A 21,300-nucleotide genomic window follows, 5' to 3' on the forward strand; every position below is an offset into this window, starting at 1 on the left:
TAAATTCTAGTATTCTATGGTGAACGCTGCTGAATGGGCATTATTGTTTAGACTGCATTCCAGCAGAGCTCTATATCCCAGGAGTTTAGGGATTTACTAACCTTTATGACTGAGGAAGCTTGAAAGTATTTGGCAGAAGACTGTTTACAGTATTTGCATGTTTTCTTTTGGGAACAGTATCACTGGCATGTGTTCTAATTAGTTCTGACTTCTTGGCTACTATGTTATTTTCTCCTTTGGGAAAAAGGCTCCTAAGTGGCACTATCACAAAATAAACATTGTCCTGAATCTGTGACGTGCTAAGCACGGTTTGCTATTTTATTTCAGATACACTGTTGTACATTATCCTGTTTGCATTGCACTGAAATAGACTGGGTGAATGATGCAAGATAATAATACCGAAGCCATGAACACTTACTATTATTTTTATTTAATGTCTCAGGCTATGTTCTCTCTCCTTTTTTATTCCCTCACTACAGACATATGGGAGACTGAATTTTACTCTGGCACAAATATCTGCAGAAAGCCAAGTCAAGTGCATTAATTTAAATTTGTAAGTGTGAGCATTTGTATCAGAAGTGTTTGTAAGCTCATCTAATCGGGACACTAACTACACACATGTTAATCTAGATCAATTTATAGAAGGAAAAATAATCCACAAAATAATTGGTTTAAGCTAAAAGAACAAATAATGGTAAAGGTATTGCATTCTGTTTGGGAATATTTCACATGAAGAAAAAATCCAAATATGTTGGATAGATTATTCTTTGAATTCAATCAGGTCCACACCAAAGGATGCTGGAAGTAGACCATCAAGCCAATTTTCATACTCAGATGGCCAAAGTAAAACTCCCAAGTGTTGCAGCTTCAGGCTTAGATTAGCAATTACCAAAAACGGGCACTTGAGTGCCAGAATGCCAACCTAAAAGTCTAGTGGGTGTCCATGTTGGGAAAAATGGCTCCTCTACTTCCTGTCCCCTTAATGAAACTGGTTTCAGGAGACTGATGTAGACAGAGAAGTATTCTAACACACTGCTAAGACTGACATTGTATGTTAACCCATTTTTCACCTGCCAAATTGAAAAACACTTATAGCTGAAGTAGAGTGGAGAGAACAATAGCCTCTCAATGTATTTTCTTTATAAGTATTAAAACAAGCCAAGGAACACTGATTTCCAACAGTGTATGAACCAAAGCCCCCTGACCTTGAACCTCAGATGGCTATAGATCAGAGTTCCAGCCAGCAGGTCCAGAGCACCTCCTACAAGGTGCTTTGTACCCTCAACTCCCTTTGAAACCAACTAACAAAAGTAACCAAAGCAAAAGAAGTAAGCTACGGAAACAGTGGATTGAAGACCATGTAGTTTGTGCCATTCAATAAGCGCAAGTGCTGCAGTCAGTAAGAGTGAATAGGTAGAGCACTACTTACTTATTCACAGTGGGGAACACAACAATGTTCTGGTAGATCTGCCTGCTTTCAACTCTGCATCTACCCCACCTCTCTCTCCTCCCTGTCTCCCTACCCATTGGATTATGAGAAGGAAAAACTAATGAGCCAGGCACGGTTCAGCCTAGCTCTTATTCTGCCTCTGCCTTAAATTGCTGGGACCACATTTCAACAGAGTAGTCAACAGGAATGGACTAAAGCACGTGCATCAGTGTTTTGCTGAATCAGGGCCTGGATTTGGTATTTATTTCTCTTTATTTTAAAAAACATTAAAATGAAAACATCAGTCTTTATTGGTTAAGTGGCAATCTACCAAAATGGATCAGAACTTTTCAGTGTACAACCACACCCTCTCCCCACAACACACACACTTTAACCATGGAAAAATTAAGTGGAAAATTTTAGGGATTAACAGGGGTTTGAGAAACAGGAGTCTTACCATTGGAGAGTAGCTGGAGTAGAGTGTGGTTTGGATGCTCTGTTGTTTTCTTTTTCCTCATCTATTGAGAAAAAAAAAACAGTATGTAATTTCAGTGGGAACTGCTCAGGTAGTGATCAACTGATAAGGAACAACTGGTTCAAGGAAAATGCTCGCAATTCACAATTTTTGAAAAGTGTGGGTTAAAATCTAGAAATACGTAAGCCAGCTTACCCTAGACTGGCACACCTCAAGTGAGACACATTTTAGCTCAGCTGACTCTGGCAAGAGGAGCAGGATCATGTGTATAAGCCGTTGTTATACAAGGCATGCATCCATATGATTTAATCCTCCAAATAGTCCCCAGGAGAGTAGCAATTTGGGACCTTCAGCTCCATAGCATATTCTAAAACCATATTACTACCTGAGCTAAGGGAGGTACTCATGTCAATTACAGACTATAAACCTGTAATGGACCACAAACTAACACAGGGGTGAGGTATGCCATACGCAGCATTTCTAAGATTACAAATATTAATCTGGTCAAGAAAAACAGAAGAAGACAGTATATAATATTGTGTTCTACTGTTCAAAGAATTTTCTTGCCTCCTTCTAAATTAACTGGTTCCCAAAATAACTAATTGTTTTGTTTACTCACTTCTGATTTTCAAAATTAAAAAAAAAATCCAAGAGAAGAGAAGTACAAAGGTAAAAAATGAACCAGTTTTTTTAATGTTGAGTTGTTTTTCACTTTAATTCTTGTAAGAGTTGTAAAAATACACACACAAATAAGTTCCTAGATGTTTGTGATCTGCAAGGTTATAGATCCTCTGAGGATTTAGATGGCATCAACACCCCTCTTTTGACTGAGGGTACAGTTTAAGTCATCTCCAAGTCAACTCTGTCATCACTATAATCTCCAGATATAGCTATAACCTCGTATACCATTTTCCAGTTTGCAGTAGTACAAGGACCACAGACCAGACAGTCCATTTGCTCGGTATAAAATTAACTGGCTTATTTGTAAGTACCTTGGGCCTCACCACATAGTCATGTGCTGTTACAGGTCTGCACATGTTAATTCATATATCACCCATATTTTCCCTGCCTAAACTTTCCTGGGCTCCACAGTAGCGTAATGAGGGGTGGGTGACTCAAGTGCCGTTCCCAGGTGGCCACTTAAAGGGGCATGAAAAAATGACAGCTACCACCACTGCCAGCCCAGATACCATCACTGCTGCTGCCACTGCCACAACTGGCCTGGCCCCTAGTGGGAGTAACCACTACTGCCACTTCCACCTACAAGGCAGGCTCTGGTAGGTATGCTATTGGGGTGGCAATACTTTACTGGGTCTTGGAAGGCACTGCATCCAGGTTCCCCCACAACAGAGCACTCTCCCTGGGAACTATATGAACTCAGCCTGTTTCTTGCCCACTACAACTGCTGTTGCATATCCCAGGCATTTCCAATACAATATTTGTTCCTGCTGCTACTCTGCTTATGGCAGCCCAGCTCACAATGTTTGGGAATGTGGGTATTATTCTGGCAGACAGCCACAACTTTCCTGAGGGAAGATGAATGAAAGACAAGAAACAACAGTTTTAACAGAATATAGTTCAGCAAAAGGATTTTTTTGGCAAGATAGCAAAGGCACTTCTGTAGCCCGAGGGTCCTACCTCTGCTGAATTATTAAAGGACTGCTGCAAATTGTGGAAGTGGGAGAGTTTTTCAAGAAACAAGTCACAAGTTTCTCTTGCAACAGAAAATGCTTGACAAACTAAACATAAGTGTTGCTACTAGTTCCTTTTAACAGGGCACTTCAGTCGTTGATTCGATTGGCGGAGATTCGGTCCGATTTGGTGCCTGAATCTCCAAATCAAAATCAAAATCAAATCAGAAGACCCTTTAATCTCTCCAAATCGAATCAGAGCTCTCTGAATCGATTGAGAGAGATTCCAAAAGATTCAGCAATTTGGGCATAGACACAGCTTTAAATGTTTTTTCTACATACCTCAAGGTACCAGGCGGCTTGTGAATGCTATGATGATGGGACAGATGGAGCATCCCACAGGAGCATGGGGGTGGGGTCCTCCACGCGCTCGACAGCAGACCCAGAAGTGGACCAGAAGCATTTCCAGTCCACTTCTGGGTCCACCAGGGAGTGTGCTGGGGGACTCCCTGTGCCCCCCTGCTCAGTGACTGGTGCCTCCTGGCTCTGGGGAGGTTCCTGGGGTCCCCCTGCAGGCAATTGCTGAGCTGGAGGGTGTGCGGGGGGGGCCCCCAGCATGCTTGGTGGTGGACCCAGAAGTGGACAGAAGTACTCCTGTGGGATGCACCATCTGCCCCACCATCACAGCATTCAGGAGCCACGCCTGGTACCTCGAGGTATATAAAAAAAACATTTAAAGCTGTATCTATGGCTGAATCGCTGATTCTCTGAATTAGCATCAAATATTCAGATTTGGATTTGGCTAACTTGAATTGGGACAGCGATCCGAATCAACGAATGGAATCACTGTCCCCGATTTGGGCTGAATCCAAATCGAATACAGCCCATTTCACACACCCCTACTGTTCAGTATTTTTTTCCCTAAGACAAACAGCTTTTTCCAGTGTTGTTGACTCTTAAGAGATAAATTCTATGCTCAGATGCAGAAAGATTACTTCACTTTTTATAATTTCAGAAGGAGCAACACATAGGCACATGAGAACAAAATCTGGCCTGTGCTCCTGTTTTTGTCTTGTTTAGGGTTATTGTTCTTCAGGTAGAAGGCCATCTGTTAACTTAATACCTTCCGTTTTGCTATCTACCAATAAATCATTAACAAAAATGTGAAAATGGGAACAACTATCAGACCCTGTGAGGCCCCTAAGTGCTACTCCCTCACTAAACTACAGCTTTTGATGATCTTTTGTACGCTCATACACTTAATGGAGTAGGCCAGAGATGCTTATTGTCTTTTCATTTTTGCCACCTTGATTTAATAATATTCCCCTGGGTTATGTGGCATTGTATCAACTGTCTATGGTCTCCACTGTTTCTTGCAAATTCATATGAAGAACTATGAGCAGGTGCCCTATCAAACCTGCTGTAAAAGACAGACTACATATTACATACTGTCCACTCATTCCTTTCCTAGGACATGGATTTATGAAGATATAGATTAATAGTAAGATCACAAATCACAGTTCAAACTGTTTCCTCAGATTTGTATACTTGTAGGATTTCTTCTTTCAGATGCGGTAACCCCTAACAAAGCTTGACTATACCTGAATGGGAGGAACAAGGTACCTGACGGATATTCAGAAATTTTCCATTAAATATGTATTCAATGGACAATTGGGTTTTCAACAAAACCACAGGCTTTTTTGGTTTGTTTGGGTTTTTTGGGGGGCCGGGGGTTGTTTGTTTGTTTGTTTTTTACAGAAAAGAAACATTTCTTTGAAAAATGAAATTTTAAGTTGGATACCTCTCAGCCGAAACATTTTTGGCTTTTGGCAGCTTTCAGCCCAAGATTTTGGCTGCTCAAAATCTGTTGTTGTTTTGTTTTGTTTTGTTTCTTAAAAAAGATGGGTCAAGATTTGAGGGGCTGCTGGGAGGTAGGAGGTAAAAGGGCATTTTCTGAGCAGCTCCAGAGCTACCAGTTTCAGCAAGACCTTTTCACTTACCAACAAGTGAAGCTGATCACAGATAAATTACTCTTAAGGGCTGTTTATCTCCTTGATGGAAGCTGATAAGGCTGGCAGTCAAATTACTTTGATAATCCTTGTGTTGTATATATGCACAACTAACAAGATATGTTTAACATTGGAAATCCCACTTACATGTCAAGGGACTGGCATCTAAAGGGAGTTGTGAAGGGAAATGTAATTCTTTTTCATTCCTTTCTAATGTTTGGAAGTAAAGATGAGCGCAGAACGTTATGATAGAGGAGGCTGATATGATAGAGGAGTAGGATGTCGCTGTTTAGGTTGTCAGATTCTTTTTCTTGAGAGATGGATAAAGATTATACCCAGAAGAGGTGTAATAAGGGATATGACCTATAGATATGAAGCTTTAAAATTAAACATACACACACATACCCCCACATAAAAGCAATCCTGCTTTATCTTGTACAAAATAGCAATTGCCTAATTTTATTGGGACTTTATTATCTTATTGAATAGCAAAGTCATGTATCATACTGGACCATCTTTTCACAACAAGAGCCATAAGAAAAACACTCAGTGGAGAAAATGAAGCTCTTTTTTTCTGTATATTTTAGAAATGTAGCTTGAAATTTCAAATGGAATGCTTTGTCTAACTCTTGCCTGAACTTGTGCTCTGACAGTATTTGAACTGTAGGATCAAAATAAGGACTGTCAGTTTTCCTTACTTTTGTGGTAACTGTTTTATTGTTTCCCCTCAAAATGAAACCCTACACTAAAAATTAAACTAATAGGGATGCTAAATACTAGGCAAAGGAAGGAAATACAGAATCTTGTATGAGTCTGGACTCAAAGAATTGCCCAGTGATATAGCTCTTGGTGCCTCTATGCCAGATTTAGCTTCTATGGCTGCAAATGCAGCAAAGCAGTTGAAACCCTGATGGCTATCCCAGTTTCCATGCATGGTGTGCACCACCCCCACACATACCAGCTGTAGAACACTTTACATGGCACCCCGTCTCCAGAAGCAGAGACAATGACTTGACTGCTTCAGTGATACACACATACACATGGAGTAGTCAGGGCGCGAGGGTTTGACTGTGAGTGAATGTGGCTTCAGGACAACTGATCATGGAGGGAAGATCAGACCACTTATCAGCATAAAGAGAGGGTCTGACAGGCCACAGACAGAACTCCCAGTTAGTCAGGACCACGATAGGATGATTGAGCCCACAAGAACACCCTTGCCCCTATAAACACCAAATAGTAATGGGGATGGGAAGAGAAACATCCAACACCAGGTCTAGGATGGCCATCAGAGAACAGTCCAGTTTTCTGCTACTCTGTCTTCTATTGATACGAAACCCAGCGCCTTTATGTCCTCTATTTTTCTCTTAAAAAAAAAAAATAGAGGACATAAAGGTGTCCAGTTTTGTATCAATAGAGGACAACCAGACTGTCCTCTACGATGGCCACCCTAACCAGGTCTCTGAAACTTGTGTAATTCTTTTTATACACGATTGGCACAAGACTTTGACCCTCTTTCAAATCACAAAAAGGAAAGTTGGCTTCCCTCACTTCCCCCTGCAGTTCCCAGACTGGGAGAGAGAAGCTGATCCAAGAAATATTTTTGGGACATGGAGGTGCAATGGGATCTTGTTCTCTCTATCCCCAATAGAAATGTCCCTGGCTAATGCCTTTGTTCTCCTTCTGACTGGAAATTTTGTTTCATGGCTTTCAGTTTAGGGTCTGTAGTCTAAGACTTTCAGTATGTCTGCTAATTTTGATTGCTTTAAGTTTTGGGAACCTAGCTTGAAAGAATCCCTGATTCTCAGAGTCAGTTTGCAGGGGATAGAAATGCAAGGTTGGGTGCCCACAGACCAATTAGTGAACACTTTTGAAAAATGCTGTCTTCAGTCTCTGTCTTCTGCCATGGAGATGGCGACAAAAGTTCCCTTATCCTTGCCAGAATATCATGAAGGGTACCATCTCTTGATATTTCCCCAGTAGCCAACAGTACTCAGGAAAGTCTGTGTGGGAATATGAGCTCCTTGGATCAAGCTGAACAGTCCCTCAGCTTTCAGCTGAACAGACTCTTTTCCCTAAATAGTCTTAAGAGTGGTTGGCCCAGTGCTAAAACAAGCTAATTTCTGAGAGGTAGTTATCTGTGATTAAGTTAGCCAAGAAGCAGGGCAGTATGTCACTATATAGCCTAAAAGTGCCACACTGTCCTTCCTTCTGCCTAACTAAGTAATCATAAGGGATTACTGTGACATAGCCATGCGTAAAATTCTGGCCCTCAAGGGAGGGTGCTTATGCAGGGTATGATTTTCAGAAGCACCTATGAGGTTTTGGAACACAAGCATAATTGAATAGGCATGTTCAGAAAATTGATTTTAAGAGAAATGTTCAACTAAGTTTTGTCACAATTGTTGATTTTCCACCAAAAAAATGAAGGCTACACATATTTTATATATATAAAAATATGATCAGGCAATTTTTGTATAAATTCTAATTCCTAATGGATTTGCCAATACAAAAGTAAGATGGAGAGGATTCTTTTCAGTTATAAATAATGTTCTCCACAAATTTAACTTTATTTATTTGCTAACATCTACATTTTGAATTTTGACTATCACATGATGCTATGAAAATCCTTAATTACACTATAATTAATTTACTAGCATATTTAGATAATGTGAAAACTGAAATCTTCAAAAAGCCCTAAATTGTAAATTCTCTTCCCAAACTCTAAAGGTTATTGGAGTCTGCTGAAGTACGGAGAACAACATGAACGATGCCTTATTTTGGCTGGAAATGGAATTTAGACCTCCAATTGCAGCAACCCCTTATCTATAGGATGTGAGGGAGACCATGTGGTTTTCTCAAAAACTTCTCCCTCCTGTTGCCTGTCAGTGCCTAGTGGATGCTGAATGCACAGCAACATGGTAGTTTGGAAGCAACGGTGCATGAGCATGGTTGGACAACGGAAAAAAGAATAGGGCCCAAAGTTGAGAAGGAACGTAGTAGCAGAATGCTTACTATCTTGAAGCCACTACCTTGTCCTGGACCTTGCAATGATTGATTGTCCTTATAGCTGAGCAAGGTGTTTATTTTCTTTTCCTCTTACAATAAATGGAAAGAAAGGAGACTTGTTTCAGCTGAACAAGGCTTGGGTTTAGCTAATGGTGCTGAGCTGGCAACCTTCAGAACCCTCTGCCATAACGCTAGCACAGCAAGCTAGAAGTGCTGAGACAGTCACTTCTCAGAAGATGGTATTTTGACATCAGCCCAGTGAACTAGAGGTAATCAGCAAATAACCTCACAGAAACCTGGACCTTACTATCAAGCAGGCTGGATAGAGAGCTGAACTAGGAATCTCATAAACCTAGAAAAACACACATACCTACATCCTGACAATGGCTTAAAACTCAAGTTCAATAACCTCACAAAAGGTTGTACCTTGTTACCATTCAATGGCTTAAAAATGCAAAACTGGTAAGACAGGATCTTCTACATGGCAACCAAATCACTTAATCCAGTATCCCATCTCTGTTAGTGGCCAGGACCAGATGTTTTAGAATAATCTCACACAGTTTCTTAAACCTAGGTACACATAACACTGGAGACATGTAGCAAACTTCTAGAAAGTATGAGTGAGGACAAGGGAAAGCAGGAAAATGGAAATATAGGAAGGAAGGAAGGAAGAAAGGAAGTAATCTCTTTCAAGAAAGAAAGGAAACAATTCTGAACTTAACAAAATCAGTTGATGGAACTCACTGCCACTTTATGGGTGCATCTACACATGCCATTAAGGCGAGGTGATAAACTCTGGCACAGTTTGCGCTGGAGTCAGCTGCTCCCAGGCCCAATGTCTTCACATGCTCCTGGGACCACAGCAGTGCTGAGGCAGAGCAGCCCCAGGTGGGCAGGGCTCCAGGGAGTCAGTGCTGGGCTCTGGGTGGCGGTGTCAGGTAGTATCAGGGCTGGCAGTTTTCATGTACCTGGTCAGTGTCTACCTGTGCATTTAGGTGGAGTTATTTTTGTCACCGTAAGAGCACTGTCTCTGACAGTACTATTTTACAGTAGCAAAAATTAGTCTGCTGAGATCAAATAGCGTTGCATGTACAGACTGCGACACTTCACACTGCAGCAAATTAGTCTACTGTGCAGTTAAATGCACATGTAGATTCAACCTACACATCACTAAGGTTGATGGCTGAAGATCACCAGTCACATTAAACAATGGGGAAAAAACATTTGGACCCACTAACCAATGGGAAATTAGGAAGAACATTTCTTCAAAGGATGGATTATTTCATAACACTTGGGGGGGGGGGTTGAAGGGTTTTTTTGCACATGCTGTGCCATCGGCCATCTAGTCTGGGGCAGGGGGTCAGACTAGATGATCTGCTCAGGTCCCCTCCGACCCTACTTCTATGAATCTATGAATGAATCTAAGAATCAGGTACAAACCACTACTGAAGACAGGATACAAAATATTAGATACTGGATGCTGGAGTTGGACTACTGCTTCAAATTAAAAATAAGACACAAAAACACTAAACCCTCTAATTTAGGAATGTCTATTCCATGGCACTTCTTTGGTGTGGAGCATATATCCGTGGCTTCTGCATCCACATGAAAAGTCCTGTGATTGGCAAGTCAGTCCAAAAAAACTGAATAAATTCCACTCCCCAACCAAAGCATTAAGATGCAGGTTAAAAGCCTGAGATTAGGTATGAATGCTGAGCCATGCTTTGGCATCACCACAGCAAGCTGACAGTGAAGACATCTGAGATATTGTTGCAGGATCATAAAAACTTCCTTTGCTCTGAGAGATTTAAAGGAGCACTGTGAAGCAGAATCGACACCAAGATACATGAAACACAATTCTTCTTGTTCTGACCCTGACTCTAAGAAGGTCTATTATAATATATTGGAAGGCAGTGTGTATGAAATTTCCTTGGCCCAGCAATGTAATGGGTAGTAAGAGGGGGTTTACTACTTCCCCTATAACAAAAGAAAAATAGCTGCTTCTATAATGGAAACAATATCCCACCAGGTAAGACCAAATCTGCATAGCATCACATCAGGAACAAAAGGTTACATATCATGAAAAAAAATATGTATTTAATCCTATCCATATTACAGAGTTCACTAAATTACAGCTTTACCCCAAATATGTCAGAAGTACAAGTGGCCTGTGTTATATATGTTTTTTTCAATAAACATTCAGGCCCCAAAGCCCCAAGTCATAGGAAGGACTCCTAAGGCCTTGTTACACATTGCACTTTGGACTGCTCAAATATTGATAGGTGTTAGTGCCCGTTCAAGTTTGGAGCAGTTACACCTTAAGGCTAAAAACCTTCTCTGACTGTCCCCCACCTGCACAGCTGTCACTTGGCACTAGAGGGCTGGCGAGCAGGGGACTAACTAGGAGCTACAGCTGTGAGTTGTCCCTACAGGGCTGGTGAGTCAGGACAGGCTTCCATCTTTGATCTAGGTAAGGGGTGGCAGGGAGAGGGTGGGCAGTGTGAGAGATGGATTGTGGGGTAGGAACATGAAACTGGGAGGTGGAGAAGAAATGGGGATAGGGAAGGGTGGTGAAATGAAGGAAATCAGTCACTGAGGAATAAAATAAAAAAAGTAAAAAAGAAAATAAATGTAAAACGAAATAAAGAGGAAGTAAATGAAAGAAGGTCTCATGTTTTAATAAATTGGGACGGGGGATCAGAGTGTGAGGGGTGCTGGTTGTGCTTCCCAGGGTGGCTGGGAGGTGGGAGCAGTGCTGGAAGGTGCTTTTGAGGGAACTATTGCCCAGGGGCATGTGTAGATGAAACAGGGACCCTAAATTGAAGCGGTGGGTTTTAAAGAACACAGCTTTAATTTAGGGATGATTAACCCCTCGCGTTGTGCACACACCCCATTGACTTACCTGCCTCTGGCAGGGAGGGGAGGATGAGCTGCTGGCAGGCAGAGCGGTCCCTGGGCTGCAGGGGGGCTGCTGCTTCCCTCCATGGCAGCAGCAGCCCTCCCCCTCAGGCAGCACCTGCCCCCAGGCACCTGGCACAGCTCAGGCAGGCAGGAAGGCTCCAGGAGGGGAAAAAAAGATAAGACTCACTGCTTTTCTTGCGCGACCCTACTGCCCTGGGGTGCTGCCAGGCTGCCTGCAGGCCCTCCTGAAGAGCCGCAGAGCTGCATGGAGCCTGGTGCTTCACTCCATGGCTGCAGGGGCAGCAAACTAAAACTCCTTGAGGATGTTTTAGTTTGTTGCGCCTCAAGTCATTTAAGATGCATTACACCACCAAATTTCCTGTAGCAGCTGGAATTCATGTGCAATATGCCACTGAGGCATGCAAACACTGGCACCATTAAAGTGGTGCAAAAGCATTTAGCCTGCTTTAAAGTGTTGTGCACACATGCCTCTCATTTCATCTACACACAGCCCAGCTCGTGGGGACCCAATCTATCTCCTATGTTGAACCCCCTCCCACTGCTCTAGATCCCACTCCTGGACCTGTCTATGCCCTGTGGCCTGGCTAGCTGGTGTGTGCTCTGCAGGCTGTTTGCATGGAGTTGCACCCCTGGGGGTGAGAAAGTCATACCCCAAGTGGTGGGAGGGAGAGTTGGCTTGGCACCAGAACTGCCAGGGGGCAATAGAGTTCAGGCAGTGGAAAGCTTGTCTATGCAGAACAAGAGCAGGGAGGTGGGGGGAAGCACTGCATCTTGGCATGCTAGAGGACTGCAACTTGGGCAGCTCATCTGTGGGGAGCGGCCACACATTAATGGAACATGAGCTGGATAACACAGATCAGAGAGAAATCTGCCCTGGAGTACCTAAAGTGTGCTTAAAAGTAGTTTCAGGTGTTAATGTGTGGACAAGCCAGGGGTTAAGAGCTCCACACTGCCTAAAATTAATGTGTAACAAGGCCCCTATTGGCTTTGGTTCCAGCCCTGATCTGAAGCTCACTCAAGTCAACAGGAATTTTTCCATTAAGTTTGATTAACCCTTGCTCTAGCCCACAAACAATATGTATACGACAGGCTCAGCCTTTGGCCCAGGGGTCAGCAAGATTTTTGACTGGAGTGCTAAAAACACCCCAGCCCCAACTGATGCCTTGACTTGGTGTGCCAGGGGCAGGCAGCAGGGGAGCCACAAGGGGCCTGATCCTCGTTGCTGGTGACGGGTGCATGCATGCTCCTGGGTGGATGATGGGCGAGGGGCCAGGGTTGCACTGTCCTAGCCCCTTCCCTGCCATGGGCCCTGAGGCACGTGTGCAGCCACTGCTGGCCACAGAGGCCAGGCTGCTCATAGCAGACAGTGGGCAGGCTGTAAACAACTGCACTGGGGTCCAGAGCCCCAGTACTGGCTCTGTGGTGGCAGCAGCTGCACACGCTCCTCAGGGTTTATGGCAAGGGAGGGGCCTGGGGCAGCACAACCCTGGCCCCTTCCCTCCTGTCCACCCAGAGGTACACATGCCATAGAGCTCAGCTGGGGCTCTGGAGCCTGGTACAGTTGTTTGCAGCCTGCCCACTGCCTGTCACAGCCAGACCAGTCTCTGGACAGCTGGTGTATGCCAGCTGTGGTAGACCAAGCAAAACAGCCTTGCATGCCGTGATCTCAAAGTTATAAATAATCCCCAGAGCTACAAAATGGACAGCAACTATGTACTTTTCTTATTGTAAATCTGCTAGAATGTTATTTAGCGAGATCAACTCAATGCGAAGAAAGCCCTAATTTCTTAAAATGAATCCTGTTAAATGAGCAATTCTCAAACAAAGTTGTATCAAGTGCTCTGGAGAATTACAACGGGTTTTCAACCTGTGGCTTGTGAACAAATGTCATCAAATTCCAAACACCATTATCATTCCAGATTTGTAATGTGGAGGATGCCCCAACTACATCCCTGAGCAAACAGGAGAGCAAAGTCACAGTTCAGAAAAAGCTTAAGGACTACTGAATTATTGCATTGTGACCTAGCCATATCACAGTAGCCCACAGAGGAACTGATGACTTGGGTCATATAATAATTTTCCCTCACAGAAAAAAAATTTTGCAATGGAAACTTATTAGGATGCTGTGAGAGAGAGAAGGAGCCACCAGGCTCCAAGGCTCACGGGCGAATCAAAGGTTCAGCGGCCCCAGGTCCGCAGCCCCAAGGAGCCCGGCAGAGATTCCCCTTACCCAGGTGTGTCGGGAAGGGAGGGGCCGAGAATTCCCCCGCCAGTACAAAGACGAGCCCGGGACAGGCAGGAAGCAACAACGCAGAACCGGAAAGAGGAGGAGGAGGAGGTGGAGCACGCCGGCACACGCTGCAGGGAACTCTAAAAGCAATGGTGAGTGCTGGTAGGAGCGCCTGGCAGAGAGCAAAACCCCAGCGGGGTTTTGGAACCCACGTCACTGGTCCCTGCGGGGAGTAGAACTGTTTGTTTACCCGCCGGGAGCTGGCTGGTGGGAAGGGTACCGTAATAACCCTAATAGAGGGGCACCATTGACTTTGGGGCACCATAGTACATGTAATAGTGGCACAAGCCAATAGTATAGACTTAAGCTGTTAAGAGAAATCGTGGCAAGCTCTACAAGGGGCTCTCAGAGAAAGAGAGCGAGCCAACAAGAGAGACTGACCCGACAAAGGTCAGGGTTGGTTTCGAGTGTGGCTGCAGACAGCCGGAGCAGTGACACAGGCCAGGAGAGCCTTCTCTATTTTCGTGTTTTCTTTTTAACCTTTCTTTTGTTGATTGTTTGAGCGGAACTGAGGACATCTGGCCGGACCAACTGGCTGGCCACCACCCGGTGGAACAAGCGAGGGTGTAGGGGCGGTGGAGCCCTCAGAAAACTAGGGACCTCGCAGGATGTCGGTGAGACTGATAATTGGACTACACATCAAGGTATATGAACCAACTCCATTAACATCAAGTCATGGCAGGCGAAACATGGCGTGTAAGATCCTCAATTAGAGCAGATAATAACCTAGTCGAGTGGCAGGCGGCGTCCTTCAGGTCCACAAGGGACTGCAATACCCAACAGATGCTTAGATCAAAAAATAGGTTTGGGTTTTGTTTAAGGTTTCAATAGAGTAAACATATTTGATTTTTAAAAATTCAAAAGTTTGTTAGACTTATGCTTTCCCCTGCTATGTTTAAAACTCCAATATATACTGCAGCTTGGAGTGACTCCAGAAATACAGAAAGGACTAAGGTAGTTGATTTGCTCTCTCAGAATTTAGGGACACGAGAGAAAAAAAATAATACTAATGGTAAAAAATAAATGTTGAATTAAACATTCTTGAACTTTTCTTTCTGTCTTTCACTTAGTTTTGTTAAAAGGTAAAAGGTTCAACACATTCCACCAGCCCATTGGGACAGTGTGGTTAAGACGCACCAATTTCTGTAGCCAATGACTTGCAAGGGAGTCACGTGGCCAGCATCACATGCAGCAGCCTTGGACTCCCCACCCAGATGACTAGGTCCCCTTTTTACAGATATGACAGGCTACTCAGGCTGACCTAAGTCCAGAACAGGGATTGGACTTGTTCTTCCAGAGCTGTAGTGAGACACCTGGAGGTCTACCATTGCACCCCATTCTTGTTCCAAGAAACGCATACAATTAGCATAATTTTAAAAAGTGAGAGAAATATGTCATATTGTAAAAACTGACAGTTTCCCTTTGGTATCAAGGTTTTATAAGTAGCCCAGGCAAGGGCATGTTTAACATGTGACTTTTAACCTGACATTCTCTCTTTAAATTGTGAAACCATAAATAAATAAAATTTGATATATAGGTAAGATTTATTAAACTGCTATATATTTTTCCTTTGTATCTAACATATCCAGTATTTATCCATTAAAAGCCAAACAGATGGACTTGCTAAAGACCTAATCCTAACAGTTCTGTTTTAGACGTCATCACTTTTACACAACGAGACTTCAATCCTGCAGTCAGTTCTTTGCCTACAAACCTATGATACCATGCATAGCTCTTTTGAGGTCCTGACTCCTAGTATCCTAGATCTAGCTGAATAGATCCCCCCTAGCTTCCCTTTTAATACATTTTAACAGGAGTGTAGCAAATATTCTAATGATAAGATAACGTATAAAATTATCAGACATCAGTCACTTGGCACTCTAGACTACAGGTGCTGAAACACCTGAAATGGTAGGGTTTGGAATCCTGAATGGTATATTAATTCACATTACTTAGACTGTCAGCTGTTTGGGGTGGACTTTGTCTTTTTGTTGTGTGTTTATACAGCGTCTAGTACAGTGGAGTCCTAATATCTGCTATCTGAACACAAATAAGAATAACTTTAAATCACCTCTTAAAATTACTTGCATAGTAAACAAAGTACTTTTACACGGTACAACAGTTTATCAGTTCATTTACCAAATCACTGCCTCAGAAGACAGCACTGTGTATCTAACTGCAACGCACAAATTGCTCTTCATATAGTAAATATAATGACAAGGCAAAGATGGCTTTTGAATATAATTATCATCAGTGTCATGATGACATATGTGAGTATTAGAGTTTGCACTTGGACATCCCCATACACTTATTTAAAATGAATAGAAAGTACTTACTTTCATCATTAGAAACATTCCCCAGAGAGGTGTGACTGGAATAACGTTTGTTTTCACTTTCATTGAGACATCTTTCAATCCAACTCTCTGCAAAATAACAGAAGTTGTTTTGGTCTTTTGGTTTAAAAAAAAAAAAAACAGCAGCAGCATTTGAATCATCTGATGTTAAGGATACAAAACAACACTACAACTTTAGAGATGACTTTCTGCAGGACTTCAAGTAAGGCTTGCCTCATCTGATGTTATTGTCAAGAAAAATCTTTGTTCTTTCTTCAGAAAAAATCCAGACCAAGATGTACCCATACACATTACAACTCTTCCTTGTGGAAACTAATAATTTATCTGATTGTCAAAGCCCTTTATTCCACTAATACTAATGTAATGTGACAAAATTTATGGGGCCCTAATCTCCTGGATTATCCTGAAAATTATGTAAGCAATTGAAACAAGAACGCTACATGTACATTCTTCGGTCTCAGTATTGTGGAGACTTATACATGCGGATAGTCTCATTATTGACTTCACTAGGATTCTCCATTTGCATACAACTAAGCATATGCTTAAGTCTTTGAGGAATCAAAGCTCAAATTTCCCCTTCTCAGGTTCAGTCCCAGAATAAGGATGGTGCAGTGGGTGCTATGCCTGCATGGACTTTCACTCTGTAAAGGTGCATGCATCAGCCCATGCTGATTACAGGATTGGGACCCTGGGCCACAAAGGCAAGGACTGTGTCTTCCTAGCTATTTGCTAGTACAGTTCATAGAACAATTCATAGAGTTTGTAGCCCTGATTCTGACTGGGACATCTGGGCATTACTTCAGTATAATGTCAGAATATCAGTACAGTACTGTCATATACACAAGCAGGAAGGAGTAAAGATTGGCCACAATGGCTAGGGACAGAAATTACACATTAACCAGTTTAAGTGATCTGAAGCTGATGTAAACCTGTAACGGAATACAGGTTTGGTGTACATAAACTAGTTACAAAATGGCTGAAACTGGTTTAAGATAAACCTGGTTGAAAGTAGTATCAGACTTAACTGATTTGGGTCAAACCAGTTTATGACACTTCTGTCCCAGACCGCTGCCTGGTTCAAATTAAATCAGAGTCCCCCAGCATCCCAGCATACTTTCCAGCCCTGGACTGGGCTGGGCTGGGCTGTCTGCTCCAGCAGAGAAGGGTTGGAGGGGTGAGGAATGGGGAGGCAGGGACTGCCCCTTCCCCCAGGCAAACCCCAGCTGGGGTCTGGGGCAGCAGGGAGGGGCTAAACCCTCATTCCCCTGAATACAGAACTGCCCTGCCCTGCTAAACTTACTGGAAGTTACTTCTAACTGTGACTGTGGACTACAAATCACAGAGGCACCTAAAAGCAGGAAGAGGAAGTGATGAGCAACCTTGCAGAGTCCTGCTGCTGAGATTGTGGACTGCAAATACCAGAGATCTTGGGGGCAGCAGGAAGAGGAAGCAAACACATAACCCATGCGAGCTACATGCCAGAGAACCGTGCTTTATTGCCCCCAGCTTCTGACCTGAGCCACTGCAGGCATGTGGCTGCATTTCCTGAAACAAAGGTAAACGTATGTCTAGTTGTTTCTCAGTTTAGTCTCTGCATTTTAGACTAACCTGCAAAGACTGAATCAATTCAGCCTCAGGCTTTTTGTCTATCTGTACTTAGCCAATGGGTTTCACCACTGGTGGATAAAAAGAGAGAGAAGCAAAGGCTGCAAAAGTGGCCCCATGTACCAGTCCAACTAAGCAGACCAACTAAGTAGACATGAACAAAGTAAAAAATAAATAGCAAATAACCAGAGCCAAAAGAGAATTTATGGACATGTGAGTACCTGCACAATAGGGCTCTGTAAAGTGGTTAGTATTCACTTCAGATTTGGATTCGGCCGATTTGAGGGACAGTGATTCGATTCAGTGATTAGAATCATGGTCCCAAATCGATTCGGCTGAATCTGATTCAGAGATTTGGCTGCTGCTGAATCTCTGAATTTCTGAATCAGCCAGGCCTATCCCCCCAGCTCAGCAATGGCTACCCTACCTGTCCCAACTCCCACCATTTGTTAAAGAAAAAGCCCTGACTCAGCAGGTGCTGCTGGGCAGGGGGGTGATCCCTGCTGCCTCCCACTGCCCAACATTGCATGGGGGGCTCTACCACGAGCCCGCTGACCCAGCCCCAGCCACCCCCCATGGCTGTCCTGCCAGTCCCAACTCTGGCCCTTTAAAAAAAAATGAAAAAACCTGGGACGCACCATTCCTGCCAGTGGGGGGGGGGGGGCGATCCCTGCTGCCCGCCCACTGCCCCATGCTATGGGGAGGCTCTACCACAGCCCCCCTGAAGCTCTGAGGCCACTGCAGGGGTGGTGAGTCCCAGGGCTTTTCTCGTTTTTTTTTCTTAAAGGACCAGAGCTGCCCAGAGCAGGGCAGCTGTGGGTGGGGCTGGAGGAGCAAGAGGGGCAGTCAGGGGGCTTATGCCAAGCCCCCCATGCAGTGTGGGACAGTAGGGGCAGCAGGGATCACCCCCCACACCTGGCAGCACCCGGTGAGCACCGGGGCTTTTTTAAAAAACACCAGGAGCTGGGGTGGTCAGGGCACCTGTGGTGGAGCTGGGAAAGCAGGCAGGGGATGGCTGGCAAGGGTCCCCTCCTCCATCCCCCTCCCCCGCCTCTAGTACTTACCAGCTCAGAGTCAGCTGAAGCTCCCTGCTGCAGCCACCGGGGACTGTCCAAATCATCGAAGGTCTCCGAATCTTTTCTGAAGATTCGGAGAGCTTTGAATTTATTTGGACCTTTTAATTGGTCCCCTAATTTGATTCAGATTCAGCAATTTGGCCACTGAATCAGGCCAAATCTCCTCCAAATCAAATCACCACTCGAAGTTTCTCACAGCCCTAGTGCACAATCCCATCATGAAATGACATCTCTAGTCACTCCAATCAGCCTACACAAGAAAGACAGGAACTTGTCAGAAAAGGAACATCTGAAGTATTAGCGCGAGGGTAGGGAGGGAACTAAGCCCTAGAAATAGTTGCCTAAACACTTTATTATCATAATGGGTAAATCCTAGCATGATGGCACAGAACATGCAGCTTATTGCTTTGCTTTGATTTTCATAATGTTAATTGGATTTGTATACTTCAGAATGGAAAAAGCAGGACATGCACCTGAGAGTTAAAGCTGAATAAATAAAATCCATGATCAGCCATAGTGAAAGAACATCCATGACAATACCCCCACCTCATAGGCAAGAGGGGCCACATAGGAGCGTATTCCCAAACAGCAGTATGAAGGAATACATCACAGGTGTTTGCTAGACCCTACTCTAAGTCTCCAGTTCTAGTTTCCCACATGGTCCTCTACCTCTTCAGCCCCTGAAAAACAGGTTGTGCCAGCTTCCTTGCCTAGAAGTGTATTTTGTGTTTGCTCCTGAAGGGAACTTGCAGTGGTGTGGCCTTTGTCCCCTTAAACAATCTCCTCTTTTCATACACCACCTCTTCTTTAGACCACTGTCAGGTTTTGAGCACAAAGGTAGCACATCTGTCACTAGACTATATGGAGCATAGGAGAGAATAAACCTAACATTTCTCATCCCTATAATTTTCTCTTTTTGTTCAATGGGACAGGATTTCTTACATCTTTCTGTTAACCTGCAAAAGCAAACACAGAAGCACATCTGATTACTTCTCCCTGTATGTTTGTCAGGATCCTTCTCTTCCTATTGCATCCAACATGGGCAGCGCCTTAAAACTTTGCAATGGAACCTTAATGACTAAACTACATTTCACTAAGGCCCAAACTCACAAGCGTCCACTACAATCAGGTTTCCAGGTTTTCGCTTTAGGACAGATTCTTCCTCATGTTTTGTTGCTCCTGCTGGAGATGGCCTCATTAGTGGTATCAAACACTGCCTGGGTGCCAATAGGGGAAGACCACAGTATCCCTGCTCCATGGCTGGCTTTATAAAGCACTCCGAAATTGGGTTATGTATTTCCTTTCCTTTCTCCTCTTGTTTAATTACTGTAGGAAAGAGGACAGTTTCTCCGCCCTGCAAAGGCTGCCATGGGAAGGAAGAGAAACTTGTTATTCGGGAACATGTAGTGGGTGGGGTAGGAGGCTTTAAAGAAAGCTGCCCCACCTTTTTCCTCTTCAGTGGTGGCTCTTTGGGAAGCTGCTTTGTCTGTATGCTCGCCCCCAACATTGAACCCAGTTGTCATAGGTAAATGTAAAAATAGCTGCAGCTAGCTCCAAGGGAAGAAAATGATACCCTGCTCTGGCCTCTCCCTTCACCCTTCCAGCGAAAACTGAGAAGGAGTAAAGCAGAAATCGTCCCCTTCCCTCAGCCACTGGGAGCAGGCAACAGCTGTTTTTTCCTTATCTTCAGACTTTTGGGCCTGGTTTTATTTTGGTGGCAATTTTCTTGGTAATACTTTTTTTTTTACACTAATTGAACCCACTGTTTGTTGAATCCCACCATGCCACCATTTTCATTTACGAAGAAGGCAAAGCACTTTGCAAACCACAGAGCACACAACCTCTCCACTATGCGCTCACCTCTAGGATGAAACACAATTTTACTAACACATTGCAACACTAAAGACTTCTAAGTCTGAATCATTCACAACACTACCTGCTCCAGCCTGGGCTTTCCTCTGTGGTCCCAGTTAAAGTACTTATCCTTACTTACTTACTTAACCTCTGGTCTGAAAAGATGTGTGACCTGACAAGCAGCAAAGCACTTTGAAAGCTAACTCTCCAAGTCTAAATGCTCATAAGACCCTTGGCCAGTATGCCAAATTAGAGCGCATACAACAAAATGTGACTGAAAGGATGTGACTAGCATGATGAACTGAGTGGAGTATTTGTAACTATGGCAGCCTGTACTAACTGGTGAAGTTAGACATTTCCTGTGCGCTCGGAGTGAGATAGTTAGCAAGCAACCCTTAATGTTAAAATCCTAAATCCATACATAGCACCTGAATAAGTGAGCGATTTTTAAAAGTGCTGGGCACCCAATAATTCCAACAGAAACCACACTGTGATTTCCTGTATTTTTGCTTTTAAGTTAGTAGGGCTCCACCTATATAGCTCTAACTACAGCATAAGTGCAGAGATTTGCAAATTAAACCAAAAATGCCATCTACATTGTTTTGTTCAAACTGCCTGCCAGGTCATGTAGGCCGAAACTAAAGATCTG

The 21,300-nt window shown here is 43.7% G+C and overlaps 1 protein-coding gene across 2 annotated transcripts in view; it reads right to left on the reverse strand.

Moving 5' to 3' along the window:
- RFX4 (regulatory factor X4) overlaps window positions 1-21,300 on the reverse strand; it is a 126,590-nt gene that overhangs the window by 82,227 nt on the left and 23,063 nt on the right. For both annotated transcript variants that reach the window (XM_090041091.1, XM_090041090.1), the window contains exons 2-3: window positions 16,099-16,185; window positions 1,887-1,947 (exon numbers count right to left, since the gene is read on the reverse strand). In XM_090041091.1, coding sequence (XP_089897217.1) covers window positions 1,887-1,947; window positions 16,099-16,185 — 148 coding nt within the window. The remainder of the gene's footprint in view (window positions 1-1,886; window positions 1,948-16,098; window positions 16,186-21,300) is intronic.

The sequence above is a fragment of the Crocodylus siamensis genome, chromosome 4 (assembly GCF_052110815.1).
Source record: "Crocodylus siamensis isolate JL-2025a chromosome 4, ASM5211081v1, whole genome shotgun sequence".
Classification (NCBI taxonomy): Eukaryota; Metazoa; Chordata; order Crocodylia; family Crocodylidae; genus Crocodylus; species Crocodylus siamensis.